The sequence below is a fragment of the Xiphophorus couchianus genome, chromosome 14, assembly GCF_001444195.1.
Source record: "Xiphophorus couchianus chromosome 14, X_couchianus-1.0, whole genome shotgun sequence".
Lineage (NCBI taxonomy): Eukaryota > Metazoa > Chordata > Actinopteri > Cyprinodontiformes > Poeciliidae > Xiphophorus > Xiphophorus couchianus.
In genome coordinates, this window is record NC_040241.1 from 25,003,338 (window position 1) to 25,027,150 (window position 23,813).

Genomic DNA, 23,813 nt, shown 5'->3' on the forward strand with positions numbered 1-23,813 from the left:
GTCTGGATTATTCAGAAATAATTTTACTACAATGAATGGAAGAAAATATAAAATCCTCATTTGAAAAAGTACAAGAATGTGCATGTGTGTGATTACTTACATTTTTTCCCCTTATACTTTTAGTGACTGACCTTTGACAGAGATCCTGCTGGATGGAGACTCTCCATGACCTTTGATGTTACATTTATAGAGGCCTTCATCAGAGCTGGAAACATGGTGGAGGATCATGTTGCCTGATGACTCGTTGCCGATGAAGACGCCATCTTTATAGAAAGCAGCTGGGAGGTTGTGGGTTGGATTCTTTGCTCTGCAGCTCAGAGTGACGTCATCTCCCTCCATCACAGGGAGGACAGGACTCTGCAGGATCACTGATCCACCTCAACACAGAGACAAACTACAGCATTTCATCCATTTCCACACAGCTTCAGCAACACTAACTCCACAGTCTGATCTTACCAACAGTGAGGTTCATGCTGCTGGAGGATCCATTGATGGATCCACACCAGTACACTCCAGTATCCTTTTTTAAAATATAATTGATGACACAAACAGAACCCTTTATTTCCCCCCATCCATCTCCACACTTAGACCTTCTTCTGGTTGTGTTTTGCCACACAGTCCATCCAGCAGAACTGTTTTCCTCCTCACAACTCAGAGACACAGACTTTCCTTGGAAATACTGAGATCTGCTGGGACTCACAGTCAGATGACCTGTAAGATAGATGAAAATGATACTTGCAATAATTCTGGGGTTCATGAGGGCAGTGGGGTACTGATGTAAAATGTGTAATTCTGAAAGAAAAGCTTTAGAATTCATGAACATCCTGCTAAAGCTAGTGAGTGTTATAATCCACAGTAAAATGACTCCTGTACTAATATTGAAAGGCTCCTCTGAAAGGAACAGAAACAAAGAACGTTCTGTTAAAGTTTCCAAAGAAACAAAAAGGCTGAATTATTTTCTACTTAGTTCTAACTGATGTAGTTAGTTGTAACTACATCAGTTAGAACTAAGATTGTAGTATCATTCAATCAAGTTTAGTTACAAACCACATTTCAGTAAAAAAAAAAAAAGCTCTTCAAAGTGCTCTACGTCATTAAAACACAAAAATAAGAATTCATACAACATAAAACAACATACAGTCAGCAACTGAGAAACCAGTGACAAACAGTACAATTAGCATCAACAAAATTATCAATACACATCAAAGATGTTGATCAATGTTCCATTTATGGTCATTATGAATTTTTCCTTCAATGTCACCATTGTTACACTAGAATTTGTGCACTAGAATAGTGCATTTGTGGCAGCTGAAGGAGGAACAGCTTGTCCTGCTCTCTCCCGTTTTTACTGATAACTTTGCCTGAGTTATTTTTAAAGTGACAGTTTTTATAGTTATATTCACATTTTCAACATCATAACTGGATTACTACAAACCTAAGGACTGGGGGATTTTCTTACTTTTATTTTTACCTTACTTTTCTTCATCTCCAAGTTGAACCAGGACAAAATGCCTCTGGCCGACCCCAAGGACATTAGCAGTATTATACACCGACTTCAGTCTATAGAAAGTGAGATCAAACTGCTGGAGGTGAACTTTGAGATCAACACTAACTGTGGAAATCAGACAACTCTTCCTCAAATCAACGGAGAGGTTGTAAGCCTCGCATCAAGCAGCCCACCCTGGAACGCTCTGGGTGCCAAGCCGAAGCAAACGTCTCACACCGCAGATCCGATGAGGCGACTGACAGGGAGAACCCCTCACCTGGACGAATCAGCGTGGCCGGCTCTGAGCCGAAACCCACCTTCAACCTCAACACCTGCTCCACCAAAGAAAAACAAACAAGCAGCTGCAACCAAAACGGTTCCACCGACCCCGCTCCCAAGGACAAAGCGACCAGCCCGGGCCTCAAAACATTCTGACTCTGTGGGAATCCCACTGAAAAACAGATTTTCTGTACTCCAGCCTGAGCCTCTGAGTGAAACCTCGCCTTCAAACACCAACAATGAGGCAAGACCAACACATCCACCCCCTAAAGACAAAGCGGCTACCAGGAAAACGAAAGGTATGCCAAAAGTGCTTATTGTTGGAGATGAGGCAGTAAATGGAATCAGTCACGTTTGCAATCCCAAGAAAACGAGAGTGATTTCTTTTCCTGGTGACACTGTATCTGATTTAACTCTTAAAGTTCTCTCTCTAACCACTGATCAGTCAGATATTGAGTCCTTAGTTGTGCATGTTGGAGCCAACGATGTGGCAAAGCAGAAATCTGAGATTCTGAAAAAGGACTTTAATATTCTACTGAACACTATGGAAAAGTTAAAAATGAAGTTATTTCTCAGTGGTCCAATTCCAGCACCTCAATGGGGAGACGAAAAACACTCCAGGCTGGACATGATAAACAAATGGCTGATTAAAAGCTGCTCTGCCAGCTCAGTGACCTTCATCCATAACCTCTGGATCTATTGGCAGCGCTTTCACCTTTTTGGAAGAAGTGGACGCAATCTTAATAAACATGGGATAAAGCTACTCACTGCAAATCTTTTTCATTTTATCAACAAGGACAGCAACGTGATCATCGCGTCAGAAGAACAGGCTCAAGGATTTCTGACTAGGAAGGAACCGTCGGCTTATCAGGAACAAAAACAAGCTGATACATCGACTGGAGACGGAGCGACTGGTTCCCTTCCTCCTTCTCCCCTCCCTTTCTGCTCACCCACTTATTCACAGGATTCACAAGATACACATGGAGAAATGTCTTCTGGACCGGAGTTTCTTAAATTTAAAGATGGAATGAATCAACAGGTTTTACTTGGGACGTCTCTCCTTAGCGCTCACGTAGCAGACCTCACTTCATTTAAGCCACCTGACTCTAACGTCCCAGAGGATCCATCACTCTGCGTTTCTGAGGTCTGAGGCCGGGGTCCAGATTTTATCTTTACACCCTTCTTGCTCCAGAATGTGTCTGGCCCCCCGGCACTGCAGAACAGGACATTACCTGTCCGGATAACTACAAGAAAATTTACAAGAAACAGAAACATAAAATATAGGGGACCTAATTCAAACATCAGACTGATCCCCTGCCTAAAAGAACCCCAGACTGAAGAACTTTTGGTCTCCAAGTCACTTAAACTCTTTAAAATCCCAGATCTCTCTGTGCTAAAGCTCTATTAATTAATGATTTCATCACTGAGCATAATATCCATGTTATGTTTCTGACAGAAACATGGTTGAATGATAATAATGAATCGATCGTACTAATTGAATCTGCGCCTCCTAACTACAATTTCTTCAGTGAGAATAGAAAAGATAAAAAAGGAGGAGGCGTGGCTTCAATATTTAAGAATACCATAAATTGTAGTAAAATCTCTTTGGGTCACTTCACCTCTTTTGAGTATCTTGGAATTGAGGCTAAAGGCCACAAATGAACTTTGACTGTAACTTTATACAAAACTCCAACTTTTGTGGAAAATTTCTTTACTGACTTGAATGAACTTCTGTCTCTTATATGTATTGATTATGATTGTTTAATAATTGTTGGTGATTCATGTTGACAACCCCCAAGACAGAGGGGCAAAAAAGCTCGCTAATATTTTAGAGACTTTTGGTCTAACACAACATGTCAAACAAGCAACACACACTCAAGGACACACACTGGACCTGGTTATCAGTAAGGGTGTGAATATTTCCAATGTCTCTGTAACTGATGTCGCCTGTCGCATCACTTCCTGTTATCTTTGAAAGTTCTTTATCTTTTAACCCACTTGGACAAACAGCAACCATCACAAAACGTTCTCTCACTGAAAACACAGCAGAAACTTTTAATCAAATCTACTCTTCTTCCTCACCCTTAAGCTGTAATGATGTAGATAAGTTGGTAAAAGATTTTCAGTCTAAAGTCTCAGATATTATTGATTCCATTAAAATGAAGGTTGTGTCTGGTAAAAAGAAATCTCCATGGAGAAATGCACAAACAGTTAGATCTGCAAGACAACTCTGCCGTAGGGCAGAACAAAAATGGCGTAAAACTCAACTCCACGTTCATTGTGACATCTATAAAGAAAGTCTACGTAACTATCATTTAACACTAAAACATGCAAGAGAGGCTTTCTTTGCAGATGTCATAAACAAAAACATTAACAATGCTCCAGCTTTATTTGCAACAGTTGACAGAATCACAAACCCTCCTGTGACGTTACCGCCTGAATTCCAATGTTTTGCCGCCTGCAACCAGTTTTCTAGCTTCTTTTCAGAGAAAATTCATAAAATCAGAGGATTAATCTGAACATCCACTATAAAGTCAGAACCAATGCTGAGCCCAAACAAAACAAATACAGGAAAAATGACCCAAATTCAACTACTTAATTATAAAACCCTACAGGAAATTATAAGTCAATAAGCTCCAGTTCCTGCTGTCTGGATGTCCTAGATCTATAACTCTAGAACATTTCTTTAAGAAAGTCCTGCCTGTTATTGCTGCTGATCTGATCCAGATAGTAACTCATGGCTCTCATCAGGCGTTTTCCCCCAGGCTTTGAAAACAGCAGTAATCAAACCACTGATAAAAAAGAACAATCTGGACAAATCACTAATGCAGAATTACAGGCCGACCTCTGACCTCTGACCTCCCATTCATCAGCAAAGTTATTGAAAAAGCTGTTTAAACAATTAACTAGCTTCCTAACTATAACCAACCGCTTTGACTCCTTCCAGTCTGGTTTCCATGGTTACCACAGCACAGAGACCGCCCTCGTAAAAGTGTTCAATGACATCCATATAAATACGGACTGTGGCAGAACCACAGTGCTGGTTCTGTTGGACCTCAGTGTTGACCTTGACATATTACTGAACCCACTGGAGAGTTGGGTCGGACTCTCCGGTCCAGTGCTTAACTGGTTTAAATCCTACATAAAGAGCAGGGATTTCTTTGTTTCAATTGAAAACTTTTCATCAAAGAGGTCAAAGGTCACATGTGGGGTACCCCAAGGTTCAATGCTAGGACCCCTTTTATTCAATATGTATATGCTCCCACTAGCTCAGGTTATAACAGGAAATAATATTAGCTACCATAACTATGCAGATGACACACAGCTCTACATTACGATGTCACCAGGTGACCTTTGACCCCATCCAATCACTGAACAGATGCTTAGAACAGATAAATGTGTGGATGTGCCAAAACTTTCTCCAGTTGAACAGAAACAAAACTGAAGTTATTATTTTTGGACCTAAAGAGGAACGATCTAGAGTTATAGATCTAGAGCTATAGATCTAGAGTTATATCTCTAGAGTTACAGATCTAGAGTTATAGATCTAGAGTTATACATCTAGAGTTATAGATCTAGAGTCAATGCACAGCTTCAGTTATTACAACTGAAAACCAGCGATCAGCCCGAAACCTGGGAGTAGTGATGGACTCTGACCTGAACCTCCAGAGCCACATAAAGACAGTTACAAAGTCGGCCTTCTATCACCTGAAGAACATTTCCAGGATTAAAGGACTAATGTCTCAGCCAGATCTAGAGAAACTCATCCATGCCTTCATCTTCAGTCGTATTGATTATTGCAACAGCGTCTTCACAGGTCTGTCCAACAAATCAATCAAACAGCTGCAGCTGATCCAGATGCTGCTGCTGGCGTTCTGACTAAAACCAGGAAGATAGAGCACATAACACCAGTTTTAAAGTCCCTACACTGGCTCCCTGTAGCTCAAAGAATAGACTTTAAAATACTGTTGTTAGTTTATAAATCACTGAACGGCTTAGCACCACAATACATTAAAGATCTGCTGTTGTTGTATCAACCTTCCAGACCTCTCAGGTTCTGGTTCTGGTTCTGCTCTGCATCCCCAGAACCAGAACCAAACGAGGAGAAGCAGCTTTCAGCATCTATGCACCACAAATCTGGAACAAACTTCCAGAAAACTGTAAAACAGCTGAAACACTGACTGCTTTTAAATCTCAACTAAAAACCCACCTGTTTAGAATTGTATCTGAAATGTAATCAATTACAAATTTATTGATGGAACTTGACTTAATGTCGTGTTTTGATTATTGATTCTATGTTGCATTGTGTTTCTGTGTTTGTAATGATGTAAAGCACTTTGAAATGTCTTGCTGCTGAAATGTGCTATACAAATAAAATTTGATTGATTGATTGATTGATTGATTGATTGATAGAAGGAAAAGGGAAAGGAGCTCCTACATATGAGGTACGGTGGTGGCAGCATCATGCTTTGCTGCCGGAGGAACTGGTGTGTTTCCAAAACTAGATGGCATCACAAGGAAAGATCATTATGTGAAAATATTGAAGCAACATGCAAAGACATCAGCAGGAAGTTAAAGCCTGGACACAGATTGGTCCAGATGGATGATAGTCCTCAGCTTACAGACAAACTGGAGATAAAGTGGCTGAAGGACAACAGAGTCAAGGTTTTGGTGTGGCCATCACAAAGCTCTGATCTCAGTTCTATGGGGAAGTTGTGTGAAAATCTGAAATGAGGCGGCCTGCGAACTGGACTCAATTTCACCGGTTCTGTCACGAGGAACTGATCAGAATTCCAACAAAATACTGGTCATACATGTAATAAAATTCTATAAGCCACACGTAATCATTACTGACACCATACAGAATTTAGAATATTTGGCAAATATTAATTTCTTTGTCCTCTTTTTCTTTTAGAAAATATTGTTTTGAATTTCATACAAAAAACCAAGCAGACAAACAAAAAGACATTGGAAAGTAAAGGTCTTATTAAAGGTAGGGCCCTCATCCCTCATGACTTCAATTTCCTTACTTGAAAACAAACACGTTTTACGTCGACACCATTTAAAGCATTTCCTGAATAGATTTTTCTCAACATTGCTACCATTTACTGACCTTGGTAAGTTGAGCCGAACAGCAGTGAGGTCAATGCTGAGGAGAAAAGACAGTCAGATTTTAGGTTATGGTTTCATATTCAGTAAATCATTGGACGTCAGATAAATTGAATATCCGACTTCAGACTATTTAGTCAACTTTCACATTTCCATCCATCCATCCATCCATCCATCCATCTTCTTCCGCTTATCCGAGGTCGGGTCGCGGGGGTAGCAGCTTCAGAAGGGAGGCCCAGACTTCCCTCTCCCCGGCCACTTCTTCCAGCTCCTCCGGGGGAATCCCGAGGCGTTCCCAGGCCAGCCGAGAGACATAGTCTCTCCAGCGTGTCCTGGGTCTTCCCCGGGGCCTCCTCCCGGTGGGACGTGCCCGGAACACCTCACCAGGGAGGCGTCCAGGAGGCATCCTGACCAGATGCTCCTCAACTGGCTCCTCTCGATGTGAAGGAGCAGCGGCTCTACTCTGAGTCCCTCCCGGATGACTGAGCTTCTCACCCTATCTCTAAGGGAGAGCCCAGCCACCCTACGGAGAAAACCCATTTTGGCCGCTTGTATCCGCGATCTCGTTCTTTCGGTCATGACCCAAAGCTCATGACCATAGATGAGGGTGGGAACGTAGATCGACCGGTAAATCGAGAGCTTCGCTTTTTGGCTCAGCTCTCTCTTCACCACGACGGACCGGTACAGCGCCCGCTTGACAGCAGACGCTGCGCCAATCCGCCTGTCGATCTCCCTCTCCCTTCTTCCCCCATTCGTGAACAAGATCCCGAGATACTTAAACTCCTCCACTTGGGGCAGGACACCCCCCCTGACCCGGAGAAGGCACTCTACCCTTTTCCGGCTCACATTTCCCTGTTCACTTAAAATGAAAGATAGTCACCATTTTGCTTATTGGAACTGTTAGTTATTATAAAATCATAATTCTGACCTTTGAAACGTAATTTAACTCACCCAGCACAGACAGGAAAGATGTTTCCATCGTCATCTTGAGTAACAATTAAAACCTGCAATGAAATGGTCTCTTCTAAAATGAAACTGTCATCCGCTCTGCGGAAACCACCACAGTGGCATCATGTACCTACAGCATACTTCCATAGGATGTACATGATGCGATAGGTAAGATTTCAAAATAAAAGTATGAATAAAATAACACTTTATTGATCTTTAGCTGGGACAATATTTTTACTGATTTGAATAAGATTGATGGATTCATGTTGGTTTTTGATGTTGCATATATAACACATGGACTGAAGGCTGCAAAGCTGGACGTTTTGTTCTGTCTCAATGTCAGCATGTTTGTCAGAGTTGGTTAGGTGGGGGGAAGTGGTCCAGCATTGCTTCTGCGAAGCTCTGCAGCTTGTTCTGTCTACACCACAGACTGTGGTTAGAACATTTGCTGCTTTGACCTACTTCTGCAGCAAAATAGGTCCCCATGTGCACGTTTTGATTTTGCTGCTCAGGTCTTTGTTGTTATAGCTCTACTCATCCCACTCATTTGGTCTGAATTTGGTTCTAGCTGCTCCCAATGTACAGATATAGTCCTAATTTGTTCAGTCCACTAAAGTTCAGGGTTTTACAGACGACTCCATGACACAGGCTCACAAGACAAAAGCTCACAGCCTTATTGGAAAAATAGACAAAAGCTGAAAACTTCTAAACATATATATGTAACCCCTCAGGTTATGTATATCACTCTTTTCTCCCACACTCCTTTAACATTTTCTGAAATACAATGCATTGTAGCTCTTTTCACCTTAAACAGTAATAATCACGTTTTCTTAACTTGGTTAATGTTTTACACTCACATATTGGAGGTTTTACACCCTGTAAAAGTCCATAACAATATAGTACACACAGGTATTTTCTGTTGACTTAAAACACACAGTAAATGTAGCGTTCAAAATGTTCAGAAAGAAGATTTTTAGCTCTAGGATAGCCCAGTTCTGACGGCAAATGCTGGCAACTATGCACAAGGTCTCTAGGCTGCCCCCTAGTGTATTGTTCTAAAAAGTGCAAACAGTCACTCAAATTAGACGTTTTGGCCTCCACGCTGTTCTCAAACGCTCTTATAAATGATCCATATTGAAGAGGATTACCATCGAAAACAGGGATGTTTCTTGGTGGCAAGACAGAGTTTTGGTTTTGCTGAACCAACATGGCAGTGATGTCATTTTGCCGCTGCATGATGTCAATAATACTGATTTGTTGATCTAGTTGAACAGTTAATTCATCACAGACACTTTGTGGCTTATCAACACTTTGAATTGGTGGCTTTTGTTTCAGCCCAACAACTGGTTGCTCAGCGATGGCAGAAGACATTTTAAAATCGTCCATATTTCTCTCTGGAACCAATACTTTGGCACAAGGATCAAGCGCCAAGTTGGAATTGCGCTTTTCAATATACGAATTCATGCCATCGGAACATTTTGAGCCACACTGTGAATTTATTTCCAACACACGAAGTTTCGCGTTAGCAGCCGCTAACTCAGTCTCAAGTTCTAGTTGCTTTTTTTCTTGTTTTAGCTTTTCCTCCAGCGCGTCCAACTGATGTTTCTTTTTGAGTCCTGCAGCGTGCTCCAGCAGCGCCGCTCTCTCGGCCTCCGCCTTAATGCGAGCCGAAGATGTAGAGGAGACACGGGACACCTGAGAGCCTGACTTAGACTTTACAGAGCGCACATTGGAAGCGCTGTCTTCAGGATTAATTGCGTTATCAACATCATTCTTGTCTTGATCGTAATCATCTGCACTGGGCTGCACAAAGGGCTTCTCCCGTTCACATAACCAGCCCCTGACAAGCTCAGTAAACTCGTGGTAAGAACTCATTTTATTCTGGAAATGTTCGTTTTGTTTCATGAGTTCATCATAGGGGAGTGGCAAACTTGTTAAGTTTTTATGAGACGCCTCTGCATCCTGAGAACATTGAATAAATGTAGCAAGAAGAGAATTCACTGAGTCAGCTTTATCATTTGACTCCATCAAAATATTTAAATCGTCCATTATTCGTCTTGCTTGCTTCAATTTAGCAATTCTTTTATCTTGGCACATTTTTATATAAGACATCAAGCCTTTCTCAGTCATTTTAATACTTCGTTTAGATGAAATCTCCAAATCACTCTTGGTTGACTGTGCTTTCAATACATCAGACATTTTAGCCAAACACTTTGAACTGCTTGTAGTTTTGTCTATAACTTTCCTTTTTCTTTTAAAGTCACTGGCTGTGCGTAAAGGTGCAGCGCTTTAACTCAGTCTTTCATTCATCATGTTGACAAACGTGTACTGTAACGTTGATCGCTATCATCAAACTCCTGTCGTTTGGCCGTTTTCCTTTACACTAGTGATGTTAGGTGATGTTTCGAGGCGTGTGTCGAGTAATGGAGGGGGCGTTTCCGTAAAGCGCGTATCGAAGCTTGCTTTATTTAGGGGAGGAGCCGAAAACGATGACGTCTGAAGCCTCGCTGCCTGGCTGTACCACGTGACTGCTTCGGAAAGTGGCTCAGATGTTGGCGCGGGTTTTGACAGCTTTAGAAACCCCACAGGCTCCATTCATGTGGGTTGTTGTAGGCGAGTTGCGGTCAGTTGAGAGAGTGGAAAGAGTTTTGATAGTTTGGATAGCAGAGTTTGGATAGTGGTTATTTAGTTTGAGACAGTTAGTTTGGTGTTTGAAGAGTTTAGGAGATAGATAGATAGATAGATAGATAGATAGATAGATAGGAGATAGATAGATAGATAGATAGATAGGAGATTTAGGAGCGCGAGGACAAGATAGGAGTAGGATGGAGCCGGCGAGAAAGAGGAGGATTTCTCCTATGTGGGAACATTTTTGATTTGATAAGCCCTAACAAGGTAAGGTGAACTGAACATTTGCAGATGCATTATGTTTGCTTATGAGGAACTGTATTTTTCACTGTTTCTTATTTTCTGTAAAGGTGAGGTGTTTATTGTGCTCCAAGGAGTTGGGGTACAATAATAACACCTCATCCATGTAGTGTCAAAAAAGAGAAATCGTTTGAAACCAAAAACTGTGGAGAAATTGTTGTTTCTTAATAAAAATGCATGAAATCATCCAAGTTACACAAGCATTAGCCTATTCACTACCCCCTCCCTAGTTCACAAGCACTTTCACTGTCCTCTGCCTGATTAAGTCCAGGCCATTTTTCTAGAGTCACAGAAAAACTTTATTACACAACATGCCATATCACATGACACTACTATTTTGGGAATAATTACACACAGAGGATACATTCAAACAATATTTTATTATACACATATGTGTATACATAATTTATGTAGACAAATGATTTCTTCCTACACCTTTTGTGACGTCATTCCCAAGAGCCATAATAGACAAAAATTCAATGCATCATACGTTAAGATACAGCTGGCTGTGATTATACACCTGGCCAGTAGGTGGTTTCGTGTGCACATGAAGCCTCAAGAAATGAACCCTTTCTAGAACCAGTTGGCTCAAGTGGTTCAATGCCTCATGAGGCTTCATCTCACCATCACTACTTTACAGCATTAGTAATCATTGTACATACCGCTGTCACTGAAGAAAGACGTGAGCGTTTAGAGCTGGAGTTGAAGCACCTTCATGGCTTGTGGGCGTGGCCGCTTCCTCCCGCTTTCGGCGTCCAGAGAACAAAGGAAGTGGTTCCTCCAAACTTTACGGAGCCATCCGCCCATCCGCAAACTTGAGAGTGTTGATTAAACTCCAGGATCGTCTTTCTTACTTGCTGTCATATCAAAAATGCCAAGGTCAGGTTTTTTACTTGAAGTGTATTGACTATTTGTCCCGAAAACGTAATTCCAAAATCAAAAAAATTCAAATCTCAAAGGTGATCAAAGCAAAATGAAATAAACTCAAACAGTCAATACTGGGCATCATGGGTTCTGGTTTACGCAGTCCAAACAAAAGGTCAAACAGTCAAAATGCAGCTCTTTGTTTGCTTTATTCAGTTTTTTGGCTAAAAACAAGTTACAGGCTTCGGATAAACCTACCCTAACTCCTGCACCTGTTCTCACTGATAAAACTGACTAACTGACTGATGACAGGCAGGTAAAAAACCAGAAGACCACCCATCTGCCTCTAGACTCATCTAAACTCTACGTATTTATACTGTGAAACACACCCACTTCCCAAACTGAAATCAATTAACTAATTAAGTGAATTACTAACCAAAAACTTATTTAGAACAAAATAAACATTCTAATTATAAATCAACTACAAAACAAAAAAATAAACTAAATAATCTACATTCTAAACTTTAACTGAAAATAATGGAGAAATGGCTCCTACAAAGTCTTTAACTGTGTTTATTCCTCTTATCATCAACAACAAATCATGTAAGTTTGGTAACATTTGCTCTTTATTTGACAAAGTTATAAAGGGGGAACCATATATTTTAGTAACCTAAAATAATCCGTTCCCCCTCCAAAACATGGGAACAAATTAATTTACAAGAAAGTGTTTAACTTTGCTTTGGAAACATTTGCTCTTCATTTCTCAAAGATAAGGGGCCTTGGGATTTAAACGTTTTTCCATAGCTGCCTTATATCAAAGTCTTGTAAGTATAAATATCAAACAGTTTTCAAAATGTAATTTATTAACCATTAAACAACATACATAAACAAGAACATCACAGCAATCTCAGGAACAAAGGCAACTAAGGCAAACACGCAAAGCAGTGATAAGTTGTTCCAGTTGGTGGGTTTCCCACACATGCATGATGGAACCACCTCAGACACACGTCACACTGGATCTAGGAAAGAAACCAAAAATATCAGTTTTTTTTTTTTAAATATGTCTTTACAATTACAATATATAATCAATCATTTTAGATTCCTTTATATTCCAACTGTTGGAGGATCATATCATAGCTTGTTTACGCAAGATAAGATTAGATAAAACTTGTCCTCTTCATTTAGTTTACTAACACTAAGTCTTTGAATAATTCTAAAAACTTTCCAGTTCACATCCGTGTCACTTTCCATCTCTCCACAGAAGTGACACAAGTCTTTTAGGTCCTCTGTTAACAACAAAAGTATAAAAACACACACACACGATTATACATGTACAATCGTGACCGTATATATGTGTGTGTGTATGAAACTGTTACACAGGATGTGCTAAGCACCAACACAGTCATTTATGAAAAAAATATAGAAGATGAAATGATTGTACTTATTAATTTGTAGACAAACAATTTCCTTAAATAAATGTTTTCAGAGTCCATGTTAATGTATTAAGTTTTGCTAAGTACAGATGTTTTAGCCAAACATACAAATAATAGTAATCATGATAACAATTGTCATAAACACTCAAAATAAGAATATTAATGTTAAGGATAAGTCTCACAGCAATTTCCAACCTCATGCTGTAGACCGCCTCTCTGGAAACAGGAAAGTGGGCATTTTACAGTTTTCATGTGGTTTTTGTCTATGTGATAAGTATGATATAGATTGTTTTTAGAGTATAAAAACATTTATTACCACTAAAGTCCAGTGGTGGTGTTGATTGTTGATTCCCAGAATTATTTCATAATTCATTGGGTTCATCTGTGAATAATAAAAAAAAACATAGATTTTTTCATATCAAGAACAAAACATGTTTAGTAACACACACATAGCACTGAGATTATACTTTTTTATAGGTGATACAGAAAAATCTGTAAAATCATATAAAAGTCAAAACATTTTCTTTTCATCGATTCAAAAATACTAATAACACATGGAAGAGTAACACAGAAGCACAGTGGAATGTGTAACATCTACCTTTTTTAATCTAAGACTTTTTCCCTGCCACATTGCTGTCATTGCAAATGAATCTATGAACTCAGCCTGTCTTGTTCTTGCTGTTGTATTCCTTCACCATGACAACCAGAAATGCATCAATAGACTGCAAATGTATTACAAGAAAAAAAGATTAGTTAAATACTGTAACAGCTGTGATATTTGAAAACAATGTAGTCATTGTACCGACCCAACTCTCCAGTTCCATGTCAGGACCAATTTTATTCATGTCAAAGTAAAACAACTTATATGCATTCACTTTTGACAGAAGGACAAAGACGTTTTTTCCCAGTAAAAGCATCATGCACATCTGATGATGAGGATGGGGTGAGGAGTGGAAAACAAATAAAAAGTTAAAGATTAGTTTCATTGTCATGACACCCATTTCATTTAATTTTACAAAACATTTGATAAGTTATCCATATTATGCAAATCATATGATTGGAGTCTGAGGAAGTATTAACTTCACTGATTCATACAGCTATTTTTTACATAGGAATTAATAATAAAGCAAGCAGTTTGTTGCACTGACTGACTGAAATTATTCCTTTTATTAAAACAAGACGAAAGCATATTAGTACAAAGACAGACAGTTTTTGTGAAACACATGTGTATGATAATACGAAGTGAAATTTATGTGCTTTGATATATATTTATAAGTTAAAGAGCGTTTCATATTCCACACTGTCCATATTTAAGAAAAGTGTCGACTTACTGAAATAGTTGGCTTAACTTAAAGCAAAATGTGACGAACAATCTACCCACCACCTGCACATTTGCATAATTGATTGGAGCAACAGCACCACGTGATTTTTGACTTTCTAGAAAACACCTTATGTGTTTATATTGTAAGGTGCATTGTTAGATGTAAAATCTGCAACATATTTGTAACTTGGAAGATACACATTTAAACAGAGCATACATTACATAAAGATAATCACATCAACAGTAATATTTATTATAACCATCTTAGATTTCAAAATATCAAATAATTAATTGCTTCAAACGATATATAGACAAATAATGACCAACAGTTTCAAAATTCACAGAATTTGCTTATTTTTTCCCCATGTTTTGGAGGGGAACGGTTTATTTCAGGCAGCTGAAATATCCATTCTCTACTCTCCTCCTCCCCATAACGTTTGGGAATAAAGGGCAACTGTTGCCAAATTATCAAAAATTGTTATGTGTGATAGCCTGTAGGATACTAGAAATTTCCTTACTACAGTAATCTGTCATATTTTACATTAGAAAGGGATTTACCAGAAAGTCCACGCTTTCGTCTTTTCAGGAAGTCTTAATAATTATGCCATGCTTTCAGCCATCCTCTTATATCAGCAATGAAAAATTATAAATACACACTACATGTTGGAAAACTGTTTTGGTGACTAACTTTTATTTCTGTCAGGCGTAAGTGACAAAAGTTAGAAAAAGACCGATTCTCTTGGCGTTTAAAATAACACAAAACAGCGTAAAAAGACCTCGTTTATTTAATTATTTTTACAATTTTGTAAACAACAGCTGCCGATTAAACTAAATGTTACAAGCTTGACATGATTAACTGAGTTGTTTTTACCGAGAAATCGATCAGAAGCGCCGTGAAAATGGTCAGATCCGCTGTTGTAATATTGAGTGTAGCACTTCCTGTGATTAATACCTAATTAATGAGTGGGATACCTTCTGTGCTATTGTTCCATGGTGCTGAAAGTTATCTGTGCTCTGTTAATGTGCATCGCCCTTGGTTTATTACTGACCAGTACGGTTTATTAAACTGGTACATATTCAACTTTACCATCTTCCTTCCTTGTTTTAGTATAAGGTCACAGTCGCACTGCATTTAGATCTTACTTGTAGCTATCTTAGTCTTGCTCTTGTGCTCAGTTACGCACTCTATTCACTACATATATTGTGGCCAATTAATACATTATTTTCTCATTGTGAGGTAGTTGATAGAGTGTAGGTCAGAGAATCTGGGCGCTGTTCATCGGGGAAAACTAGAACAGTGGTTACATATATTTCCAGCTAGATAAGCCAGACAAAAGCTGGCTTTTGAGAATGTTTGTCTACACACCGTCCCAGCACTGCCTGTTTGTTGACAGGTTGTCCTGGGTGGGTGGAGTTAATGCAAAGTTATTTAAAGGAACAGCTGTTAGTTTGAGGGGAAAACTTTGAAAGCGATTCTCTCCAAGTTTTGTAATCCAGAGTTTAACATTCAAATGGCCATATCTTCTTCATTTCTTTTTTTATTTCCATGTGCTTGACATCATTAGAAAGTTTAAACACAATTTAAGAATCTGTAAAAAAGTCAAAATGACTTGTTCCCACTTTTGCTGTGACTAGTCACATATACAGTATATTAGAAGGATGTGTGGATACATTGAAACATTTGGTGTTTTATTAGGAGACCATTTTCTTATTAGCTTTAAGAGAAATTAACTTTGTTTTAAATGAGCAGCTCCAGTAATTATTGCTAAATGCTTGGTGTTATGAAATTTAATCATTTCCACTCAACTGGGACATTTTTTAAAATGTTGCAGAGATTGGTATTTATAAAAATATAATAGGTAATTTAAAGATGTTTTTATTGTTTAAATCTTATGTCATGTGGTTCAGAGATACATTTTGTTATTGAAGGTGTCAAATTTCCCTGCTAACTCCTCCCCTTCCTGGACTCAGTGATTTACTATTGAGTTTCCTACCAAGTTGTTTTAACTTTCATTCTCCATCTTAATTTAGTTCCTGGTTGTTTTTAGTTAAAACTGTATTTTTTATCAGAAAAATAACCCTGAATAGTTTCAATTAAACCAAAAGTTGAGTTTGCTTGCCGTGACAACGAGGAAATGGTTGCTATGATAACTGCGTCACTGTGCTGCGTTCAGCTTTTTGTCATCTTCATTGTTCTTGTTTCAGCAGCTAAGTTTTACCTTTAGAATAAAAAGCTGATGTTCTCTACATAAAAGTAGTTTTTGACATTGTTTACTCACAGCAGTAATATTTATACTCTCGACACAAATATGATGTAGAGAGTATAATTACTCTCAACATAAGTATTATGCTGATGATCCTTGAGAAACGTTGAAGGTGTGGTAGAGTGATGACAGGAAGACCAGGAATGTTTAACAGCTGAGTTAGTGTAGAACTGGCTGAACTAGTTTGTTCTGCAGATGGAAACCAAACAGAAAATGACTAAGAAAAGTAAACATTGTACTTGTTTTGAACAGCTACTGCACTTTTGTTCCTCTTTACATCTCCATGTAAAAATCCCAACTGATCAGCTGGTTTTGCTTCAGTATTGATATTAAGCTTTGAAAATGTTATTTTTTATGAAAGACTTTTAAAGCTCTTCTCTCTTTTAGAGAGACTGTGATGGGTTATCTTCTGAACAAATATTTCCATATTTTCTTAGAATTAGGTGGGATTAGAGCTAAACATCTGTTTTTATTCATAAATATTTCAACTTTGTCTGACAGAAAGGGTGTTTATCTGTGTTTCTAATCAATAACACAAGGTATCCTTAATCAGAGTGAAGAACAACTCATTCTCCAAGTCTCTAAATAAAGTTTTAATTCTGGATACATTTTATTTTGATAAAAATGTTTTTGTCTGAATAATTTGTTGAAGCAGAATAAACACACTGGGGACAAAATGACATTGAAACTCAAGAAAGTAAAAAAAGTCTAATAGAGATGGGAAGAGTTTAGAGTCTATTCTTTTTTTGATTTGATATATTGAGCACATGAATTTTTTTCAGTGCTTTTAAACTGAGTTACTTTGAACCAGTTCTACTTTCTAAATGCTACAAATATATACAACTTATTTAAAGTGTTTCTCATTGTTTAAAAGCAGTTTGCACATAGCAGATTAAAAACCTACCAATCACATGCTAACTTCAACTTGTTTTTCTCAGCATGATTAATGCATTTAATGATCTTGTTAATGCTTTTAATTTTGGTCTACCATTTCATATTTAGAGGGGTTTTTTTTTACTATTTTGCTCCTCTTTCTATTCTTTTGCATACCTTTGATCCCTACCAGAGGGCAGTGCCGTGGCAGATTGAGCTGAGTGAGAAGCTCAGCAGCCGCCATGACAAAACTAGTCCAAATGAGTCGTGTCATTTGTAGTAGCAAATCACAAGGCGAGTAATCTGGAGACAGCTTCAGGTTAAATTTCTGATGAGACTTGGTAAAATGTAACTTAGAAAATGTGTTTTAGATACTTAAGTGTTCTCTTAAGTGTACTCCTCCTTGGGCTGCCACCTTATCATGGTGGAGGGGTTTGAGTGCTCCAATGATCCTAGGAGCTATGCTGTCTGGGGCTTCATGCCCCTGGTAGGGTCACCCAAGGCAGACAGGTCCTAGGTGAGGGACCAGACAAAGTGCAGCCCGAAGACCCCAATGACGAAGGAAAACTTTGGACTTGGTGTTCCCTCGCCCGGACGCGGGTCACCGGGGCCCCACTCTGGAGCCAGGCCTGGAGGGGGGGCACGATGGCGAGCGTCTGGTGGCCGGGCTTTTACCCATGGAGCCTGGCCGGGCTCAGCCCGAAGAGGAAACATCGGCCCCCCCTCCCCCGGGCCCACCACCCGTGGGAGGGGCCAAAGGGGTTGGGTGCACTGTGTGATGGGTGGCGTCCAAGGGAGGGGACCCTGGCAGTCCGATCCTCGGTTGCAGAAACTGGCTCTTGGGACATGGAATGTCACCTCTCTGGTGGGGAAGGAGCAGGAGCTAGTGCGTGAGGTCGAGAGGTTCCGGCTAGAAATAGTCGGTCTCACCTCGACACATGGCTCTGGTTCTGGAACCAGTCTCCTTGAGAGGGGCTGGACATACTTCCACTCTGGAGTTGCCCAAGGTGAGAGGCGTCGGGCAGGAGTGGGCATACTTCTGGCTCCCCATCTCGGCGCCTGTACATTGGAGTTTACTCCGGTGAACGAGAGGGTAGCCTCCCTCCGCCTACGGGTGGGGGGACGGGTCCTGACTGTCGTTTGTGCTTACGGGCCGAACGACAGTTCAGATTACCCACCCTTTTTGGAGTCCTTAGAGGGGGTACTGGAGCGTGCTCCTCCGGGGGACTCCCTTGTTCTGCTGGGAGACTTCAACGCTCACGTGGGCAACGACAGTGAGACCTGGAGGGGCGTGGTTGGGAGGAACGGCCCGCCCGATCTGAACTCGAACGGTGTTCTGTTGCTGGACTTCTGTGCTCGTCATGGATTGTCCATAACGAACACCATGTTCAAGCATAAGGGTGTCCATATGTGCACTTGGCACCAGGACACCCTAGGCCGCAGTTCGATGATCGACTTTGTCATCGTTTCATCGGATCTGAGGCCGAATGTCTTGGACTCTCGGGTGAAGAGAGGTGCGGAGCCGTCCACTGACCACTACCTGGTGGTGAGTTTGCTCCGGTGGTGGGGGAGGAAGCCGGTCAGACCTGGCAGGCCCAAACGTGTTGTGAGGGTCTGCTGGGAACGTCTGGCGGAATCCCCTGTGAGACGGAGCTTTAACTCCCATCTCCGGCAAAACTTCGAACACGTCCCGGGGGAGGTGGGGGACATGGAGTCTGAGTGGACCATGTTCCGTGCCTCCATTGTCGAGGCGGCCGATCGGAGCTGTGGCCGCAAGGTTGTCGGTGCCTGTCGCGGCGGCAACCCTCGAACCCGTTGGTGGACACTTTCGGTGAGGGATGCCGTCAGGCTGAAGAAGGAGTCCTATCGGGCCTTTTTGGCCTGTGGGACTCCGGAAGCAGCTGATGGGTACCGACGGGCGAAGCGGCATGCGGCTCGGGTGGTTGCTGAGGCAAAAACTCGGGCGTGGGAGGAGTTTGGAGGGGCCATGGAGAAAGACTTCCGTACGGCTTTGAAGCGATTCTGGTCCACCATCTGGCGTCTCAGGGGGGGGAAGCGGTGCGGCACCAACACTGTTTATAGTGGGATGGTGTGCTGCTGACCTCTACTCGGGACGTTGTGGGCCGGTGGGCAGAGTACTTCGAAGACCTTCTCAATCCCACCAACATGCCTTCCATTGAGGAAGCGGAACCTGGGGACTCTGGGTTGGGCTCTCCAATCTCTGGGGACGAGGTCGCCGAGGTGGTTGAGAAGCTCCTCGGTGGCAAGGCCCCGGGGGTGGATGAGATCCGCCCGGAGTTCCTTAAGGCTCTGGATGTTGTAGGGTTGTGTTGGTTGACGCGACTCTGCAATATTGCATGGACATCGGGGGCAGTTCCCCTGGATTGGCAGACTGGGGTGGTGGTCCCCCTGTTCAAAAAGGGGGACCGGAGGGTGTGCTCCAATTATAGAGGGGTCACACTCTTAAGCCTCCCTGGCAAGGTCTATTCAGGGGTCCTGGAGAGGAGGGTCCATCGGATAGTCGAACCTCGGATTCAGGAAGAGCAGTGTGGTTTTCGTCCTGGTCGTGGAACACTGGACCAGCTCTACACCCTCGGCAGGGTCCTGGAGGGTGCATGGGAGTTCGCCCAACCAGTCTACATGTGTTTTGTGGACTTGGAGAAGGCGTTCGACCGTGTCCCTTGGGGAGCCCTGTGGGGGTTCTCCGGGATTATGGGGTACCGGGCCCTTTGTAACGGGCTGTCAGGTCCCTGTATGACCGGTGTCAGAGTCTGGTCCGCATTGCCGGCAGTAAGTCGGGCTCGTTTCCGGTGAGAGTTGGACTCCGCCAGGGCTGCCCTTTGTCACCGATTCTGTTCATCACTTTCATGGACAGAATTTCTAGGCGCAGCCAAGGTGTTGAGGGGATCCGATTTGGTGGCCTTAGGATCTCATCTCTGCTTTTTGCAGATGATGTGGTTCTTTTGGCTTCATCGGGTCGTGATCTGCAGCTCTCGCTGGAGCGGTTCGCAGCCGAGTGTGAAGCGGCCGGGATGGGGATCAGTGCCTCCAAATCCGAGGCCATGGTCTTGAGCCGGAAAAGGGTAGAGTGCCTTCTCCGGGTCAGGGGGATGTCCTGCCCCAAGTGGAGGAGTTCAAGTATCTCGGGATCTTGTTCACGAATGGGGGAAGAAGGGAGCGGGAGATCGACAGGCGGATTGGCGCAGCGTCTGCTGTCAAGCGGGCGCTGTACCGGTCCGTCGTGGTGAAGAGAGAGCTGAGCCAAAAAGCAAAGCTCTCGATTTACCGGTCGATCTACGTTCCCACCCTCATCTATGGTCATGAGCTTTGGGTCATGACCGAAAGAACGAGATCGCGGATACAAGCGGCCGAAATGGTTTTTCTCCGTAGGATGGCTGGGCTCTCCCTTAGAGATAGGGTGAGAAGCTCAGTCATCCGGGAGGGACTCAGAGTAGAGCCGCTGCTCCTTCACATCGAGAGGAGCCAGTTGAGGTGGCTCGGGCATCTGGTCAGGATGCCTCCTGGACGCCTCCCTGGTGAGGTGTTCCGGACACGTCCCACCGGGAGGAGGCCCCGGGGAAGACCCAGGACACGCTGGAGGGACTATGTCTCTCTGCTGGCCTGGGAACGCCTCAGGATTCCCCCGGAAGAGCTAGAAGAAGTGGCTGGGGAGAGGGAAGTCTGGGCCTCCCTTCTGAAGCTGCTACCCCCGCGACCCGACCTCGGATAAGCGGAAGAAGATGGATGGATGGATGGATGGATGGATACTTAAGTGTTAATTATTTCTATTTGTTTTATTAATACTGTGCACACTGACAGACTAAACCACCCACCCTCTTTCCTCTGGACTCCTTCTTCCACTCTGAATTTTTTTTGGTTGGATCCTGCCTCTCACTGGAGAAAATGCTGGAGATCGGCACAAGGACAAGAGTGGGCTCAAGGCCCTCATATAAGCAGGTTGCTGGAAAATGTGGGTTAAGTACAAAATGTTTTCATAACAAGATGAAAAAAGCACAAGAACAATAGCTTTTATAAAGTTATTGTTCTGATAGTTTTATAAAAGCTGCTGGACTATTTATTAAAAAAACAACCGGAGGCCTCAAATCCTCTTCACCTGCCTCCTCTCCTGCACTGATGAAATTACTGATGATGTCTCCTCTTCTGTAGCAAAGCTGAAACTGATGATAGAAGAGCAGAGAGAGAGACGACCACTTTGGTTGCCACGTCATCTGTTTGTCTACCTTTACCTCTTCTATCTCTCTACTGTGTTATTTCCTCCTCTACAGATCAGATTTCTACAGAGCTCCAGTTTGAACCTGGACAAAACATCAATCTAAAATGCAGAACTCCTGACAACAAACCTGCCGCCGTCGTAGAGTGGAACAGAACTGATTTGGAGGATGAATTTGTACTTTTATTTCGGGATGGTAAGTTGGATCCGGAACACCAGCACCAAATGTACGAGAACCGAGTGGATCTACGCGACCAGCAGATGAAAGATGGAGACGTGTCTTTGGTCCTGAATAACATGGTGCCTGATGACAGAGGAACATATGAGTGCAGGGTTGCTCAGGCAGAAACTAATCGAAAGAAAAGAGCTGTGCTGGATTCAGATCCTATCTGCACCTTCAAGTTGAGCCTAGCCCCTCTTCCAGGTGAGTGAGTTTATCTGGATCAGAACCAGCAGCTTCCTGGTCCTGGATCTCAGATCAGATGTTGATGATGCTACTCTCAAACCAGCTTCTTTCTCCAGCATCTCCTACCTGATGGATCAGACTAACACCTGGTTCTGTCCTGCAGGGAGCCTGGATGGACAAAGCAAGAACAGAGGAAACAAACCTGCTGCATTGAATAAAGGATGGAATAAAGCCAGAGATGATAAGCTAATAATTGGTCTGGCAGTCTGGTATATTATTGTTCTAGTTACTGGTTTTGTGGCTCTTTACCATATAAGGAACAGGCGTTTTTAAGTGTAGGTCTTAGTGTCCACTTTACTTGCCATGATGATGAATGGTATGAGGGGAGACGGAAGACAATCCTTGTTGTGAAATAATAACCACGTTCCTCCTCATGACCAACCCGTCCATAATGATCCTGGCTCTGCAGCATCTCCATTTCTGTTTGTATAGAGGCTGTCAAGAAAACTGGCATGGGGTTGTGAGATCTTTCCAGGTACACGCAGAAAAGGTGCATGAAGGCCTGGGAGAAATAAAGCAATCTTGTGGTTTGATTAAAATAATAATTAAGTTGAATATGTATGAATACGATTGGTAATATGTGTATAAGTAATCACTAAATAACTTTCTGAAATGTATTTCTGAATAATGATCTGTAATGGTAACACTGTAATGAGTATGGTTGATGATTTATAGTAAGTGAAAGATGTGATTAATTTTAATGAATAACAAAGCAGAGATGATTTAAAATCGATTCAAAATGATTTTAATACAATGGTTAATGATTTGTAACAGATAATATAGTGAGAGGAAGTTATAACGTTAGAGTCAGCATGATGAGTGAGGCCTTGCTGACAGGATATGTCGCAAGTTGGGGAAAGATGGGACTTTACACAAGACTCAGCAAACAGGGTGGGGACCGTCGGGGCTTTCCACAAGAATCAGCAGAAAGTCACGTAGACCAAGCTCTCCATACACACATATGGTGGAGACATGTATAAAAGAGGGCTGAAATGAGGAAGCAACTGTTCTTAGTCCGCGGCGCTGGAGACGAGTCAACACGGAGAAACAGATTAAGGAACAGCAGAGGACCGCACTTTGGAGCCACGGGAAAGTTGAAACTTCGCGCCGCTAAAAAGGGACAAGATCCAACCGCCCCAGTCCTGGTTCCTGATTCGACCGTCGGCCCCGCCTCAACCCAACGATCTCAAACTCTGCAACAGACTTGGAGAAACGACAAAGGTCCCTGAGGGACAAGGAGCTGGGTTTTCGAAGGATTCGGACCCGTTCTGCTTTGCATCTATTCTGAGGAGGATTTTTCCACACAAGGACAAAGACTCTGACCAAGAATTCTGGATGTTTCTGTTGCCAAGATCCACCATCAGCTGGGTATGAGTTGAATCTGCTCCTTAAAAGTCCATTTCAGAACTTGCGACATAGGTTAGGGAAAAGAGACAGGATAGTATGGTTATACATGTTGATTTTATTATACTGCTTTTGGATTATATACAATTAATGATTGATTTTTATGTCACATACCCCTGCTTACGCTTGCTCAATAAATTTATACTATAAAATTCTAATGAGGTTGGTGGACATTGGGATTAATTGAGTCATTTAATTTTCTTTCAG

The 23,813-nt window shown here is 41.9% G+C and overlaps 2 protein-coding genes across 2 annotated transcripts in view; one reads left to right on the forward strand and one right to left on the reverse strand.

Annotated features, from left to right (window-relative positions):
- The window catches only part of LOC114157631 (Fc receptor-like protein 5), a 151,970-nt gene extending 144,056 nt beyond the window's left edge, over positions 1–7,914 (reverse strand). Inside the window, exons 1-4 of the mRNA XM_028038754.1 lie at positions 7,826–7,914; positions 6,879–6,914; positions 457–711; positions 132–377 (exon numbers count right to left, since the gene is read on the reverse strand). Coding sequence (XP_027894555.1) covers positions 132–377; positions 457–711; positions 6,879–6,914; positions 7,826–7,859 — 571 coding nt within the window. The 5' untranslated portion in view covers positions 7,860–7,914. The remainder of the gene's footprint in view (positions 1–131; positions 378–456; positions 712–6,878; positions 6,915–7,825) is intronic.
- An 8,183-nt stretch (positions 7,915–16,097) lies between these two features.
- LOC114157653 (coxsackievirus and adenovirus receptor homolog) lies at positions 16,098–22,632 on the forward strand. The gene is made up of 3 exons (XM_028038795.1): positions 16,098–16,576; positions 21,792–22,160; positions 22,306–22,632. The coding sequence occupies exons 1-3, from the start codon at positions 16,504–16,506 to the stop codon at positions 22,473–22,475; spliced, it is 612 nt and encodes a 203-aa protein (XP_027894596.1). The 5' UTR covers positions 16,098–16,503; the 3' UTR covers positions 22,476–22,632.
- Positions 22,633–23,813: the final 1,181 nt, after the last annotated feature.